The sequence below is a fragment of the Oncorhynchus tshawytscha genome, linkage group LG25 (genome assembly GCF_018296145.1).
Source record: "Oncorhynchus tshawytscha isolate Ot180627B linkage group LG25, Otsh_v2.0, whole genome shotgun sequence".
NCBI classification, from domain to species: Eukaryota; Metazoa; Chordata; class Actinopteri; order Salmoniformes; family Salmonidae; genus Oncorhynchus; species Oncorhynchus tshawytscha.
In genome coordinates, this window is record NC_056453.1 from 18,977,571 (window position 1) to 18,993,252 (window position 15,682).

Consider the following 15,682-nt stretch of genomic DNA (forward strand, 5'->3'; position numbering starts at 1 on the left):
TGTGTGTGTGTGTGTGTGTGTGTGTGTGTGTGTGTGTGTGTGTGTGTGTGTGTGTGTGTGTGTGTGTGTGTGTGTGCGTGTGTGCGTGAGTGCGTGTGCGTGTGTCTTTTCAAGTATACTCACCTATCGGTAATCACCTATGCAATTGTCTATTCATTTGTCCATCCAACCCTTTGGACTGGCACTTTGTTGATGTAGTGCATGAACATATGATACAATGTTTGCACTGGCGTGGAATAAGGAACATGTATTTGTTTCAATGCCATTGTCCCACCGTCAGTACTTGTATTTTGTTGATAGTGTACAGTAGTACAGGTACAGCTCTTTCTTTATGCTTCCTCTGTGGTAGAGTGTGATTGGCGCTGCCTCCCGTGCAGCAGAGCACAGAGACGTACCAGCAGGATGAGGGAGGTTGGATGACAGGTGTGTGTAATTTAGTAGGGCCGGCTGATAATGTTGTGGAGGAGGAGCAGAGGGACTCCGTCATCACAGAGTTGATGGAGGATACCACCCGTCAGAGGTGACACCCTTTAATCACGTTGCGCTGCTCTCTGGATGCTCTGGTGTATAGGTGCTTTGTTATTGAGCCGCTCGTAGAAGTCAAAACACGTGACCCCGGGTACGTGTGTGGTTGGGATCAATCCCATTTAGATTTTGTTCATTCGGGACGTGAACTAAAATTCCAGTTCAAGAACAACTCAAATCCTCATTGAAAAGAATATATTTGAATTGAATTGGAATCGCCCCCAACCGTGTGCACTTGTTTACAAGAGTTCTCTTGTACAGGTTCACGTACTTGTTTGCTTTTGAAGAAAGAGTAGTGGTAGGTTAAAGGTTGTCAGCATTAGACTGTGATGAGAGCGGTGTGTGTGTGTGCGCGTGTGTATGTGTGGTGTGTGTTGGTGACCTTACCTGCCTGTCTCAGAACAGTGTGGACTACAGTACTGATTTTAAACCCTTCTAACACACAGCAGCTGTTCGGGCTTCTCCTTGTATCTCCCTCTATCTCTGTTCTTTCTCATACACTTAAACACACACACACACATACAAACGTCTCTCTCCATCTCTCCCTCTTCTCTCCATGTCTCCTGTATATGCAGTCTACTCTTTATCCTGCAACTTTTGTCTCTATGTATATGTCTGTACTGTGAACAATACTGCCCCCTCTCTGAAGGGAATGTCACTGACAGCCAGAGACACAGCCAGAGACACAGCCAGTCTAATGCTTGGGACTTTCTCCATGTCCTGCTGTCACAGTTTGATACACACGGTTTATAGTCAAGCAGCATTTTATCCAGTGATTCATTTCACTGTGAACAAAACGTAGGGAACAACAATACTTGAAAGGCTTTTGCCAACTCTCTTTCTCTCTCTTTATTTGACTTCAGAGCAAATCTCTCAGCACTCGGCGCGGTAATTGCTTACCAGCAATCGCAGGCCAAATTGTGCTTTTCCTCTGTGTTGTTTAGACCAGCAACCGCGCGCTGGGAAATGACCTCTGGGCTCTGGGGGGAGAGAGCGAGATGTAAAGGCTGAAGTCATTGTAGTGGTATGGTCAGAGAGAGAGAGACTTTCACACGGCAGCGGCTCAGGGATTTGGTGTTTTGGTGTTGCTGTGTAACACACATTAGGCTGATAGACCAGTTATTACTGCACTGCTGACGTGGGGAGAGTGTTTAGTCTGACATGCTGGGTCACAGAGAGAGAGAGAGAGAGACGGAGAGAGACGGAGAGAGACGGAGAGAGAGAGAGAGACGGAGAGAGACGGAGAGAGACGGAGAGAGAGAGAGAGACGGAGAGAGACGGAGAGAGACGGAGAGAGAGAGAGAGACGGAGAGAGAGAGAGAGAGAGAGAGAGAGAGAGAGAGAGAGAGACGGAGAGAGACAGAGAGAGAGAGAGAGAGAGAGAGAGAGAGAGAGAGACGGAGAGAGACAGAGAGAGAGAGAGAGAGAGAGAGAGAGAGAGAGAGAGAGACGGAGAGAGACAGAGAGAGAGAGAGAGAGAGAGAGAGAGAGAGACGGAGAGCCTGGCTGAGGTTATTACAGTTGGGGACGTGTTTTTTTGTTATGATGTAATGTTACAGCCCTTTCATGTATGTTATGTGTTCGGAGTTCCAGTTTATTAGAGGAAGTTGGCCAGTCAATGGAAATGGATGTCGCCAGGACAATAAATTACGTTTGAAATGTTCTCGGTCCGTGGCTGGTTGGCTGTCAAGGAGAGAGAGGCTTGTGTTAGGCTGTGAACATGCAGTTAACACATTTATTTAGTGACCTATGCTGGACTCAAACTCCCAACTCTACTACTGCCAGCTCCGTGCTCACACCAACAACAGTAAGCTATGGGAACTACTACGGGTGAGATATTCTAGCAGCGAGGGATAAGGATCTCAGAGGGGTCCTAGGGGACGTGGATATGTTTAACTATTCTAGTGGGGACCAGAAGTCCCCCACAATTCTTACCGTCTGGGGACATTTTGTTAGTCCCCACCAGGTCAAATGCTACTTCTAGGGGGCTGAGGGTTAATGTTGGAATTAGTGTTGGGGTTAGAATTGCGTTAATGGTTAGAGTTAGGAGCTAGGTTTAGGTTTAGGGTTAACATAACCTTGTTGTAAACCCTGATATAACGTTCCAGTAGTGTCCATCTAGCATGTTAATGATTTTGACATTTATTTTTTCACCTTTATTTAACCAGTTAGGCTAGTTGAGAACAAATTCTCATTTACAACTGCGACCTGGCAGTTGGAACACCAAGCTTCCCTACGTAAACTCGGTGTATTGTATCTCTATAGCTCTCTCTCCCTGAACTGAGTTGTGATTAACAGTAGCGCTGGTGTGTCTGTGCTATCTCTGTGGGGTTTCAGAGGGCCAGTTGTTGGTAATATAAAGCAGGGAAGTAACTATAACTCAGCTCAGAGCCAACTCTGTTACACACTGACAGGCACCACACTTCCAAGAATCGCAAAGGACAGGGTGAGGATGGATCTGAAAATGATTGGCCCTAATGCCATAAATTAAACAGTGTGTGGAAGCAGAAGGGTGCGTGTTTATTGGCACTGTGAGTGAATGTGTGGAAAGCGTTAGAGGGAGAGAGTTAGAGAGAGGGAGAGAGAGAGGGAGAGAGAGAGCGGAGAGAGAGAGAGAGAGAGAGAGAGAGAGAGAGAGAGAGCTCAGCTTTAAGAAATGTTAGAAACCGTAGTCTTGTTTGGGGAACTCCTCTTTAGAGGAAACCCTTAACTATACCCTTTGACCTCTCCAGGAGCATCGCAGCTGCTTTGACAACAGCTGTGCCATGGTCGTTATGACTGTGTTGCCGTGTCTTTTTGCTCCAGGAATCTTTTTTGATTTGATTAGACTGATCAACATTTCTGTACAGTCAATGTTAATTGCTATGCCAGTAATTGAGATCACCAGAGCAGTGAACAGACTCTCCTGACATAGGGGACACAGGCCCTTTTGACAATTGGATGGGCTATTTATGAGCTGTTTATAAGATATGAATCAGATATTTAGAGATCCATAAGGTGTTAAGAATAATTGTGTTAAACCTGGCTGGGATGCAGTGCGGTGGGTTACTGATCCCTTGGAGGAAAGAGAGAGGAAGTGAGGAGCTAAAGAGAGAGATTCAAAGTCATTTGAAGGGTTACTATACTGAAAAATGGTTTGCTCTAGACTTGAACCGTATCTGTGACATACTTTGTCACAGTGTCCTGTCAGGGTGAATGGCTGTGCTCTTGCCATCTGATGTACAGGTCAGGAGGTTACGGCTCAGGGATGTAAACTCAACCAGATGTTTAGAGAAGTGTGTGTGTGTCATTATGAAACAGAAGTAGATGGCCTGAGAGGAGGGAGAGATAAAGCCAAACCCCACACACACACACACAGACCAACACACACACTACTGGTCCAAACTTTTCGAACACCTACTCATTCAAGGGTTTTTCTTTAATTTGACTATTTTCTACATTGTAGGATAATAGTGAAGACATCAAAACTATGAAATAACACATATGGAATCATGTAGTAACTCCCAAAAATGTTAAACAAATCAAATTCTTCAAAGTAGCCACACTTTACCTTGATGACAGCTTTGCACACTCTTGGCATTCTCTCAACCAAAAACGTTTCATCGGTAGTGTCCACCACTCCTCAAACATCGCTCGGTATGTGTCACAGTGTTCCCATGGTGAATTGATAAAACAGATCTCTGAGACTACGTAGCAGCTCTGTCCAGTCAACGGTCCACTCCAACCCCAGAGCAGCTAAAGAGTGATAAGCCTAAAGAGAAACACAACGAGAATCAGTAGATCCACATAAGAAAGAACACATCATACCACAATATCAGCTGGAGGGTGCCACTGTGAGACCCTCCAGCTGAGGTTATGGGCCAGTGTGTTTGTCAGAACACAGAGAGACGCACACCCTCTCAGACCACACACTGCCTAGCAGATCTGTTTAAAGGCCAGGAGCTGTGTTCATCATTCCCTGCATCCTGTTCACAGAAATATTTGTCAGCCCACAGTGCCATTTCTTCCTTGTTTTGTGTGTCTGTGCAACTCTTCTACGTCATTGGCACACAGAGAGACTGGCACACAGAGAGACTGGCACACAGAGAGACTGGCACACAGAGAGATTGGCACACAGAGAGACTGGCACACAGAGAGACTGGCACACAGAGAGATTGGCACACAGAGAGACTGGCACACAGAGAGATTGGCACACAGAGAGATTGGCACACAGAGAGACTGGCACACAGAGAGACTGGCACACAGAGAGATTGGCACACAGAGAGACTGGCACACAGAGAGACTGGCACACAGAGAGATTGGCATGAAGCTTGTTTTGAGGACGGGAGCATCAGGACTTTGAGAACTTTGAAACAGTGGTGTGTTCTATCACTGAAACTTCGTTGATGTTGCTTCATGAAACTGTCAAACCCGATTCTCTAACCGTCACACAACCATAACTATACTTTCTCTGCTGCTATGGTACTCATCTGACATTAGTAGCATACTCAGTCTCTCTACCCCTCCTCTGTATCTCCTTCCCTCGCCCTTTTCTCCCCTTCCCTCATCTCTCTGTCTCCCTCCCTCCCTCCCTCATCTCTCTGTCTCCCTCCCTCCCTCATCTCTCTCTCTGTCTCCCTCCCTTCTCCATCTCTCCCCCTATAGTTCTGCAGTTAAGACTTCAGCAGAGGAGGACTCGAGAGCAGCTTGCAGACCAAGGCATCATGCCTCGTGAGTAACACTCTTTTACACACGAAGTCATGCGCATGTGTACACACACACACACACACGCACACCACGCATAAGTGTGTGTGACACCATGTATTGCATTACTATAGAGAGTGAGAGAGAAAGAGCGAGAGAAAAAGAGAGAGATTTAACTTGCAACTGACAACGGCGATGAAACACGACACGCTACATGGGCCTCGCTTCTACGAGCTGACGCACTTACCTCATGATAACACAACGTAGTCCTTAACACTGTAACTAGAGACCCATCTATCCTGATAACACAATGTTTAAGCTAGGATCTAAACCTCTAACCCCATAATATGTTATAGCGGATATATGATCACCTCTGTGATCTATGTGGAAGCCATGAATCACCTTGCACAGTGAGACAGTAAGGGAGCATCCGACAGACAGGCAGGCAGGGAGACAGGTAGGTAGAAAGGGGCACACACACACACACACACACACACACACATCCACGAAACTGGTATATTTCATCTGCTCATAAAAGTAGGGCTACATTACAAACTGGCTAACGTCTGTGAGAGAAGCCAGTCGCGAGTCATCTCCACTATACAGTCCAGAGTTGTAGCCTGTGTGAGTGCACTTGTATGAGTATTTATAAACCGGCTGCAGGCTGGGGTTAGGGGGTTGTAGTGTAGTAGGGAGGGTTGTTGACTGCTATCTCTCTGGCACGGTTTGACATTCGTTTCACTGGGGCTCCAGCAGTGAGATAACCAGTGGTAAGTGTGTGTGCAGGGGGAATTCAACCCAGAGGCCTAGCACTGCCACAGTGTGTGTGTGTGTTTGTGTGTGTGTGTGTGTGTGTGTGTGTGTGTGTGTGTGTGGAGGGGGGGGGGGTGCCTGCCCATGAATGTGTGTTAATAGACGGCACTCAGAGAAATCTTCAAAAACCCTTTCCATGTGTACTGCGGACCTCTCGCATACAATCAGCAGATAAACGGCCAATCGAAAAATTCTTCTGAAATAGTATTTGCCCTGTCGACCAATCACGTTTCCCATAGCTGCTTTATCTCCGGCAGACTCCCAGAAACTGATAGGCCATGCTGGGCCTCTGGATTCCGTTCCCTCGCACACTTACCACTGGTTGCACACACACACAAACACACACAATGTATTATCCTTCACAGGACAAGGGACTAGGCAGCCAAATCCAAGCCTCTCACAGTGTGATGGAGAGAGAATGTGATTTCTCATTCTGTGCAGTTTTATTATGTAAATAAGGCTCATATTTAATCATATTGTTTTTCAATGTCAATCATTTTTGACAGAATACCATTGTCAGTATTGTGTGCACAAGTGTGTGCGTGTGTGATTGCATGTGTGTGTGTGAGATGGACACGGCGTAGGGTGTGTGTATATATTACCCAGGGAACATCTGGTGTTTATTAGTATCCCAGAGTGCTGCTTCGGCCTCTCAGGGCTCTCTGGCTTGTGGCTGGCTGAGGAAGAGTCCACACACTTGCACTCACCCACACACACCCACCGACGCATGCACGCGCACACACACACAAACAAACACACACACACACACACACACACACACACACACACACACACACACACACACACACACACACATAGAGTGAGACACTGCCTCTCAATCTGACGTGTGGTTGGCAGAGAAGGAAGGGTCCACATACACACACACACACACTCTAAGTCCTCTACTCCTCTAACATGATAAGTGTGTCGTTTCACCACAAATCTCCATTTCCCTAGATGTGGTACTTTTTCTTTATTCCATAGGGCCAATGGAAAAACTATGATTAGTACTGTATAGTTTATTCTACTGCGTTAGTAGCACCATATACTGCACATAGGATCGGGATCTGAAGTGAGGTTTAAATTAGACAGAAAGTAAATAGCGGGTTTTAAGTTTAGCTTTAGGATGTTTTGACTTGGTGCCAACTGTAAAGTAGACTGACTCCTACCACAGGGTATGTTTCTATAAGAGATAATAGTCTGGAGAGCTGTGTAAAAACACTAATGCCCTGCTGTGTTGTTATTCGGTGTCTGGACAGTGCTTAAATTGTTGCATTTGGAGAGTGATGTAATCTGCAGCTCTAACGTCACGGAGAGTGTTGTTATATGTTGTTTGTACAGACTTTATATTACGTGGAGAGTTGATATGAAGGCGCTGTGTTGTGCTGGAGATTCTTTTATGTGGTCTTCATGCATCTCTATAAAGCTTCTGCAGCCCTTATGTCAGGCTAGAATCATGTGCGAGTCAGAGTGAGAGAAGCGGACACAGTGAGTGACAGGCCGGGGCAGATGGTGTATTAGCAGACGGTGATCTCACCATCGCATCCCATGTGGCTGGTTAGCAACATGACCACTGCTATGCCAGGACAAACCATGCCAGGACAGACCAGGCCAGCAGGTGATCCCTGTACCCTCTAGGGAAGGACACAGAAGGCCCTAGTCAATTGCTCATACATCTTTCCTTCCTTCCTTCCTTCGTTCTACCTTTCCTTTCTTACAGCCTACCTTCACAGCAAAATCGCCCGTGTTCATATCCTGGTGAGGGCAGTTTTGGTGATGATGTGGTGTTACTTTGTGCCACTATGAATGCCCCCTGGTATTGCTTTTTATGATGTTGTTAAAAAATACTGTTGTTCAATCAGGGTGTCAAATTGGCCAGTGTTACCCAGTGTTGGATTTTCAGTGTAACATTTCTAGAGTTGATTCAGTTGTTAAATTGACTCTGTAGGTGTTAAATTAACACTCATTGATGTAAAAGAATGCCAGTGTTGGTGTTAATAACCAGTGTTAAACCACAACCATGACCATCATTATCATATTTCTCAGCATGGTCTGTTGCTGGTTGAGTTTGACAATTGTTTGTTTCAATATCTATGTTTTTGCATGTAAATTGATTGATTGATTAATCTTATGCTAGTCAAATATAAATAACATACATTTTGATAAACAAATCCAATGTTACTTGGATGTATTGCACCCGTTACTGAACTGGTTGTTCCAGTTTAAATGCTTTAAGTAGTCTCATGTCTTAGTCTTCCCAGCCCAGCAGCCATTCTGAATGCAGGTTGTGGGTGAATAAACATTCTTAATGTTGGATATCCCCACTCTGGCTGGATTTCAAAAGGAATTACACATCACAGCATAATGTGACTTGCCGGCCTGATGTGACCTGTAAACCATGAGTTGCAGGCCATTGTATTAGGGTAAAACTAGGCCTTATAAATGATGTGTTGTTTTGGAATACAATTTCATGATAACATATTCATTTAGGATCACACTTGGTGAAGGCCACTGGACTGAAAATGGATGAATGAAACAACCATGTCTCTGTCACAAATACAGTCATGGGTGGTAACTCTACAAGTCACTCAAAAGGCAAGACACTCTGGGAAATATGTAATTAACACTGAAAAGTGTGGACCCATATAGACAATGAACCAGTGTTAAACTTAACACTCTCTGTGGATTTAACATTGGAGAATTTGCTGTAAGGTATCAGTGAACACCATACGTGTACCTCAGTACTGTAGCCAGACATTTGTTGCAATTATGCAAGTCTACAAATTTTTTCATGGGGCAAAGATAAAAATGTTCCGTTTTAATGCTAATTCAAGCTAAAATATAGGTGTGTTGACTTGTATGCTAAATGAACAACTGAGGTAGGGAGTGGCATGGTACATATAGCCATAGAAGCACAGTGACATATGCCTCAATGCGGTCATATTTATGGCTTATTGCGGGTCTTGCTTTCAGTTATGTTTTGACGTTCCCAGGAGAGGGAACGTCATTCCAGCACTGCTTGCTAGGAGTTCCATCTGATGGTGTTTGCATATTTAGGTAAAAAGACAAATAGTTCCTTGTTTGAAAAGGGTGGGTGGAGTACTGAAAAATCTGCATTTAAGTACAAATACTGTCACCTAGATTGTAATTTACTCAAGTAAAAGTAAAAGTAGCCCTCTTAAGAAACTACTCAAGTAAGAGTGAAAAAGTATCCGGCCAGAAAACAACTTACAATTCATGACCACAAACATGTGGACACCTGCTTGTCGAACATCTCATTCCAAAATCATGAGCATTAATATGGAGTTGGTTCCTCCTTTGCTGCTATAACAGCCTCCACTCATCTGTGAAGGCTTTCCACTAGATGTTGGAACATTCCTGCGGGAACTTGCTTCCATTCAGCGACAAGAGCATTAGTGAGGTCGGGCACTGATGTTGGGCGGTTAGGCCTTGCTTACAGTTGGCGTTCCATTTCATCCCAAAGGTGTGTCATGGGGTTGAGGTCAGGGCTCTATGCACGCCAGTCAATTTCTTCCACACTAAACTCGGAAAAAAAATATCTGTATGGACCTCGCTTTCTGCACCGGGGCATTGTCATGGAAACAGGAAAGTGCCTTCCCCAAACTGTTGCCACAAAGTTGGAAGCATAGAATCGTCTAGAATGCCATTGTATGCTGTAGCGTTAATATTTCCCTTCACTGGAGCTAAGGGGCTTAGCCCGAACCATGAAAAACAGCCCCACACCATTATTCCTCCTCCACCCAATTTTACAGTTGGCACTATGCATTCGGTCATGTAGCGTTCTCCTGGCAAACCCAAATTCGTCCGTCGGACTGCCAGACGGTGAAGCATGATTCATCACTCCAGAGAAAGCGTTTCCACTGCTCCAGAGTCTAATGGCGGTGAAGTTTACACCACTCCAGCCAATGCTTGGCATTGCACATGGTGATCTTAGACTTGTCTGAGGCTGTTCGGCTATGGAAACCCATTTCATGAAGCTCCCGACAAACAGTTATTGTGCTGACGTTGCTTCCAGAGGAAGTTTGGAACTCAGTAGTTAGTGTTGCAACCGAGGACAGATGATTTTTTCGCGCTTCAGCACTCGGCGGTCCCGTTCAGTGAGCTTGTGTGGCCTACCACTTGGCGGCTGAGCCGTTGTTGCTCCTAGACTTTTCCATTTCACAATAACAGCACTTACAGTTGATCGGGGCAGCTCTAGCAGGGCAGAAATTTGACAAATTGACTTGTTGGGAAGGTGACATCCTGTGACGGTGCCACGTTGAAAGTCACTGAGCTCTTCAGTAAGGCCATTTTATTGCCAATGTTTGTCTATGGAGATTGCATGGCCGTGTGCTCTGTTTTATACACCTGTGAGCAACAGTTGTGGCTGAAATAGCCGAATCGACTAAATTGAAGGTGTGTCCACATACTTTTGTGTATATATAGTGTAAGTACTAGCTACAAATCACATTTTTTACACCTGCTAAACTGTGACAGCAAACATAAAGAACAACCACTTAGTGTAATCTTGTGGACCCCAGGAAGAGTAGCGGCTGCGTTAGCGGCTAAATTGCAGATGTCCTCCCTCCAGCACAGGTAGTCTCCAATGAAGACTGACATCAAAACAAAGTCCATAGGCTATACAGTTTCAATGATGGTCCTTTTCAAAGTTGTCTTAATATTTACTGTATCAGTGTGTTCAATTTCATTAAAAAAAAGGTCATTGGTACTCAAAATTTCAATAGCATGAATGAACATTTATTTCACAATAGAATTTCAGGTACGTGCGATGGTGAATGCGTACTAAAAGGATTTACACCAAGTGTGATGTGCCTATCATTTTGTACTCAGAATGGAAGACCAAGGAGGATCAGGTAGGTGTTACAACAGCCAAACAACATCGAAATGTCACTATAAATCATGTTACTAGTATGCAAAAAAGAGACACATTTCAGCATGGGATTAAACATCAAGGTAGGTATTCAGGTAAGAATCATGTGAGTTATAAATGATCAAGCAGTGCAGATATCAATTGCCGAAGTCAACTCAATTATCTTTTTCCTGCCAAGGTAGGATTTACCCTCTGTCCCTCCTTCTCTTCCCAACCGCTCCTTTACACATTGAAGGGTCTTTCATTTTCTTGGCTGGCCCATTCTCCTCCCCTTTAGTTGAAATGTGCTGAAGTACATGTAAACGCATTATACCCACCTCTGCCTGTTTGGAACACTGACAAGAAGAGAGCATAAAAAAAAGATTTGTATAATATTATTTTTTGCCCAATTTGATTGGGTGGGCGGATGGGCCCGGACCCACCCCATACCTACGTGGCTGATGTACCTTTAACACTGACTTAGTGTAAAAATCTAATTCTAAGGTGTTGAATGCAAGGTATTAGTGAAACCCATACCAGTGTACCTTTAACACTGAGTTAGTGTACCATTTTAATGCCACTGGTGTTGGGAAGTGTTGGTGTTAAAAGCTTAACACTTTCTGGTGGTGCCCATATAAACACTTCAAAAGTGTTAGATTTAACACCCACTTTTTCAATTTACCGATCGGATTTCGCTGTGTTCTTTTCTAATCTTCACTTTTTTGTCTTTTAGGCATGTATTTGGATATTCTCTCCTGAAGGTCATTTAACTCTTAAAGTAGTCCAGTAGTTTCTCTATTTGGAAAGGATATTGATCAGTGATTGTAACTAATAGCCGTACTCTGGATGTAACTATAATCTGTGGTCTGTACAAAATGATGACTCTGTGGCTCGGCAGATGTAAGCGTAAAACTGTTGTTTTAAAATGTTCTGTCAATTCTTAATGAGACGGCAATAGTTCTAAATTAGAAGGAGCCGACGAAATATGCTTTAATATCATTCCATTCCAATTGTTTCCCTGCACATAGTCCAGATTTCAGCCATCAATGAAAGATTTGACCAAATAAGTGGTAACTATTTCTCTCTGTGGTTTAATCAAGCTAGCTCAGGCTACAGCTCATCAGCAGGTTATCCATCCTACTGTAAGAGAAGAATGGATATTGGGCCAACCCAACACAGGATTATTTGTATATGATTAATGGGCAGTGTGTGTGCAAGGCAGTCTTACCCATATCACAATATCCATTTTAATCATCTCTAACTCATGTATTTATCCAGTGGAGGAAGTCTGTCAGCTCACCAGCTCTGACACTTAGGCATTAGGGCTAAAATTTTGGGAGAACTCCTTGGAACAGGTCTCGGACCAGGACACGTATAAGTCGTCAGTGGATGTTTTGCCACTGGAGATTCAGATGAGGAGCATTAAGGCCCAACTGGCCTTAATCAACTCATATGCAAAAACGTTAATAGTCAAGGGAGTTAATAGTGTGGTTTTGCTTGCTGTGTATATGTAGACCCGGAGGGGGACATATCATCTGTGGAGGCTCAGCTGAGGCTGAAGAGAGCTCGCCTGGCAGACAACCTCAATGACAAACTGGCCCTGAGACCTGGCCCCATGGAGCTGGTGCACAAGAATATAGTTCCCGTAGACTCTGCTGCCTTCAGACAGGCAGCCGCTACGACAGGTATCACTGAGTGATCGGATGCCTTTGCACGTAACACCTATCTGCCTGTATCTTGACGTGTGTGACTCACAATCACCGGTGTGTGATTTTTGACACGTAAACGTGTGAGTTTGGTTTTAAATGTGTTTTTGAGTTTGAAAAAGGTGTGTTTTAACTCTTTAGTGGCCTGGAAATAAGGCTATAAAGCTGCGGTGAAAAACTAACCGATGGACCTGGACCTAGTGCAGTCAGAACCGTGATTTCCTGTGTTGTGTGTATATACGCTGAGTATACAAAATATTAAGGACACCTTCGTAATATTGAGCTGCATCCCCCTCTTTTCCCCTCAGAACAGCCTCTATTCGTCGGGACATGGACTCTACAAGGTGTTTAAAGCATTCCACAGGGATGCTGGCCCATGTTGACTCCAAAGCTTCCCACAGTTGTGTCAAGTTGGCTGGATGTCCTTTGGGTGGTGGACCATTCTTGACACACAAGGAAAACTGTTGAGCGTGAAAAACCCAGCAGCGTTACAGTATTTGACACAAACTGGTGCTCCTGGCACCTACTACCATACCCTGTTCAAAGGCACTTAAATATTTTGTCTTCCCCATTCACCCTCTAAATGGCACACGTACACAATCCATGTCTTAATTGTCTCAAGGCTTTAAAATCCTTATTGAACCTGTCTCCTCCCCTTCATTTACACTGATTGAAGTGGATTTACCAAGTGACATCAATACGGGATAATAGCTTTCACTTGATTTAGCTTCTCAGTCTGTCATGGAACGAGCAGGTGTCCTTAATGTTTTGTACACTCTGTGATTATTTCACATTATGAGGTTGGAATAATACTGTGAAATTGTGAAAATTATGATAATGACGTTTTAGTGTAAGAGCTGCTTGAATAGACCGCCTGAAATGTAAGTGTGTTTTGGTGGGAAGGAGTTTTGGCCTGCCTGGCGACATCACCAGGCGGTATAAGTTATTGGTAACACTTTACTTGACACCCATGTCATCACCTTATGACATGGTCATAACCTGTCATAATATGGTCAAAACACTGTCATGACACACATTTAGACCTGTTGTGACATATTGTATATCACATTATTTTATGTCTGGCTACTTGTCAACAGTATGTTTGTTTTATATTTTCTGAAATTGAACATATTAAATTATCATTGGAATTGCGCACACATTGATGTCATACCTACACCTACTCCAACGCTCTGTTGCTGATGTCTGGAATGAATGCTGGAGCAGATTTCAGGAGCAGGACAAAGCATGAGGAGCAAGCTCAACTGGCTTAAAGTGCATTGTCTTAGTCCAAGTAAAGTGACACAGGAGGGTCATAATTCTTCATGACAGGGTCATAACGTGTATTTTCGACAAGTGATTTAAAATATGATGAGAAAAAAACATGACTGTAAAGAATTCCTTGCAACAACAAAGGAATTAAGAAACAAACTTTCAAATGAAAGGACATTTCTTGGCAGGGAAAAAACACATTTGAATAAATGTGGTTTGAAACTCTTATGTAGGTGTCATAACCAGACAAAAAATAACGGAATATAAGTCACAACAGGTGTAAATATATGGGTCATGACAGTGTTATGACCATATTATGACAAGTTATGACAAGTTAACTTTTGAAAAGTTAATCGACCAATAACAAATTGAGTTTCAAACCTCTGCCAACAACAGCTAGTTTTCAGGTTACATATCCCTCCCATTAGGCTGGTCCAATTAGGCCCCTCACAGTTCACTTCCAGACAGTCCTAGAAAATAGTTTGCTGGACAAATTGCTCTTTGTTTCTTTTTGACAATTTTAATTTAAATAAAGATTATATAGCAGTTAGGAACTTAATTGTTACCCAGAAATGATTTGATATTGATACACTGAACAAAAATATATATAAAATATAAATAAATAATACAAATTATTTTTAAAAAGTGTTCATGATAAATGTAATACTTATGTAATGTAATACTTAAAACAAATTGGGAAAACCGAAACAGTCCTGTCAGGCGAAGACACTAAACAGAAAACAACTACCCACAAAACCCAAACGAAAAAGGACAACTTATATATGATCCCCAATCAAAGACAACGATAGACAGCTAGCTGCCTCTGATTGGGAACCACATCAACATAGAAATAAAGAAACTAGAATGCCCACCCTAGTCACACCCTGGCCTAACCAAAATAGAGAATAAAAACCTCTCTACGGCCAGGGCGTGACAGCACCCCCCCCCCCCAAAAGGCAAAACCTGACTCTAAAGGGGAAGGTCTAGGTGCGCATCCCTTCACGGCGGCTCTGGAGCGGGACATAGACCCCCCTCCGCCCGCAGATCCCTCCACTTTGGTGGCGGCCCTGGTGCATGGACCTTCACTGGAGGAACCGGGCCGCAGATCATCGCCGGAGGAACCAGACCGCCGATCATCATCGGAGGCTCCGGACTGGGGACCGTCGCCATAGGTTCCGGACTGGGGACCGTCGCCACAGGCTCCGGACTGGGGGCCGTCGCCGCAGGATCCGGACTGGGGACCGTCGCCACAGGCTCCGGACTAGGGATCGGCTCCGGAGGCTCCGGACTGGGGATCGGCTCCGGAGGCTCCGGACTGGGGCCCGTCGCTGGAGGCTCCGGACTGGGGACCGGCTCCGGAGGCTCCGGACTGGGGATGGCTCCAGAGGCTCTGGACTGGGGCCCGGCTCCGGACTGTGGCCCGTCGTTGGAGGCTCTGGACTGTGAAACGTCACCGGAAGCTCTGGACCGGTGGCACCGGGCTGAATACACGCACCTCAGGGCGAGTGCGGAGAGGAGGCACAGGACGTACTGGACTGTGGAGGCGTACTGGAGGTCTAATGCGTGGGACTGGTACAGGTGGCACCGGGCTGAATACACGCACCTCAGGGCGAGTGCGATGAGGAGGCACAGGACGTACTGGACTGTGGAGGCGCACTGGCGGTCTGGAGCGTAGAGCTGGCACAACCCGTCCTGGCTGGATGTTTATTTTCACCCTGCAAATGCGGGGCGCTGGCACAGGACGCACTGGGCTGTGCAGACGCATCGGAGACACAGTGCGCAGAGCCGGCGCAGGATATCCTGGTCCAAGGAGGCG

The 15,682-nt window shown here is 44.9% G+C and overlaps 1 protein-coding gene across 6 annotated transcripts in view; it reads left to right on the forward strand.

The window, feature by feature from the left end:
• Positions 1-15,682, forward strand: part of myocd (myocardin) — a 141,787-nt gene that overhangs the window by 113,816 nt on the left and 12,289 nt on the right. For 5 of the 6 annotated variants that reach the window (XM_024401449.2, XM_042306073.1, XM_042306075.1 and 2 more), the window contains one exon: positions 5,170-5,235. The exons of the other annotated variant lie outside the window; for it this stretch is intronic. In XM_024401449.2, coding sequence (XP_024257217.1) covers positions 5,170-5,235 — 66 coding nt within the window. The remainder of the gene's footprint in view (positions 1-5,169; positions 5,236-15,682) is intronic. 6 annotated transcript variants of the gene reach the window in all.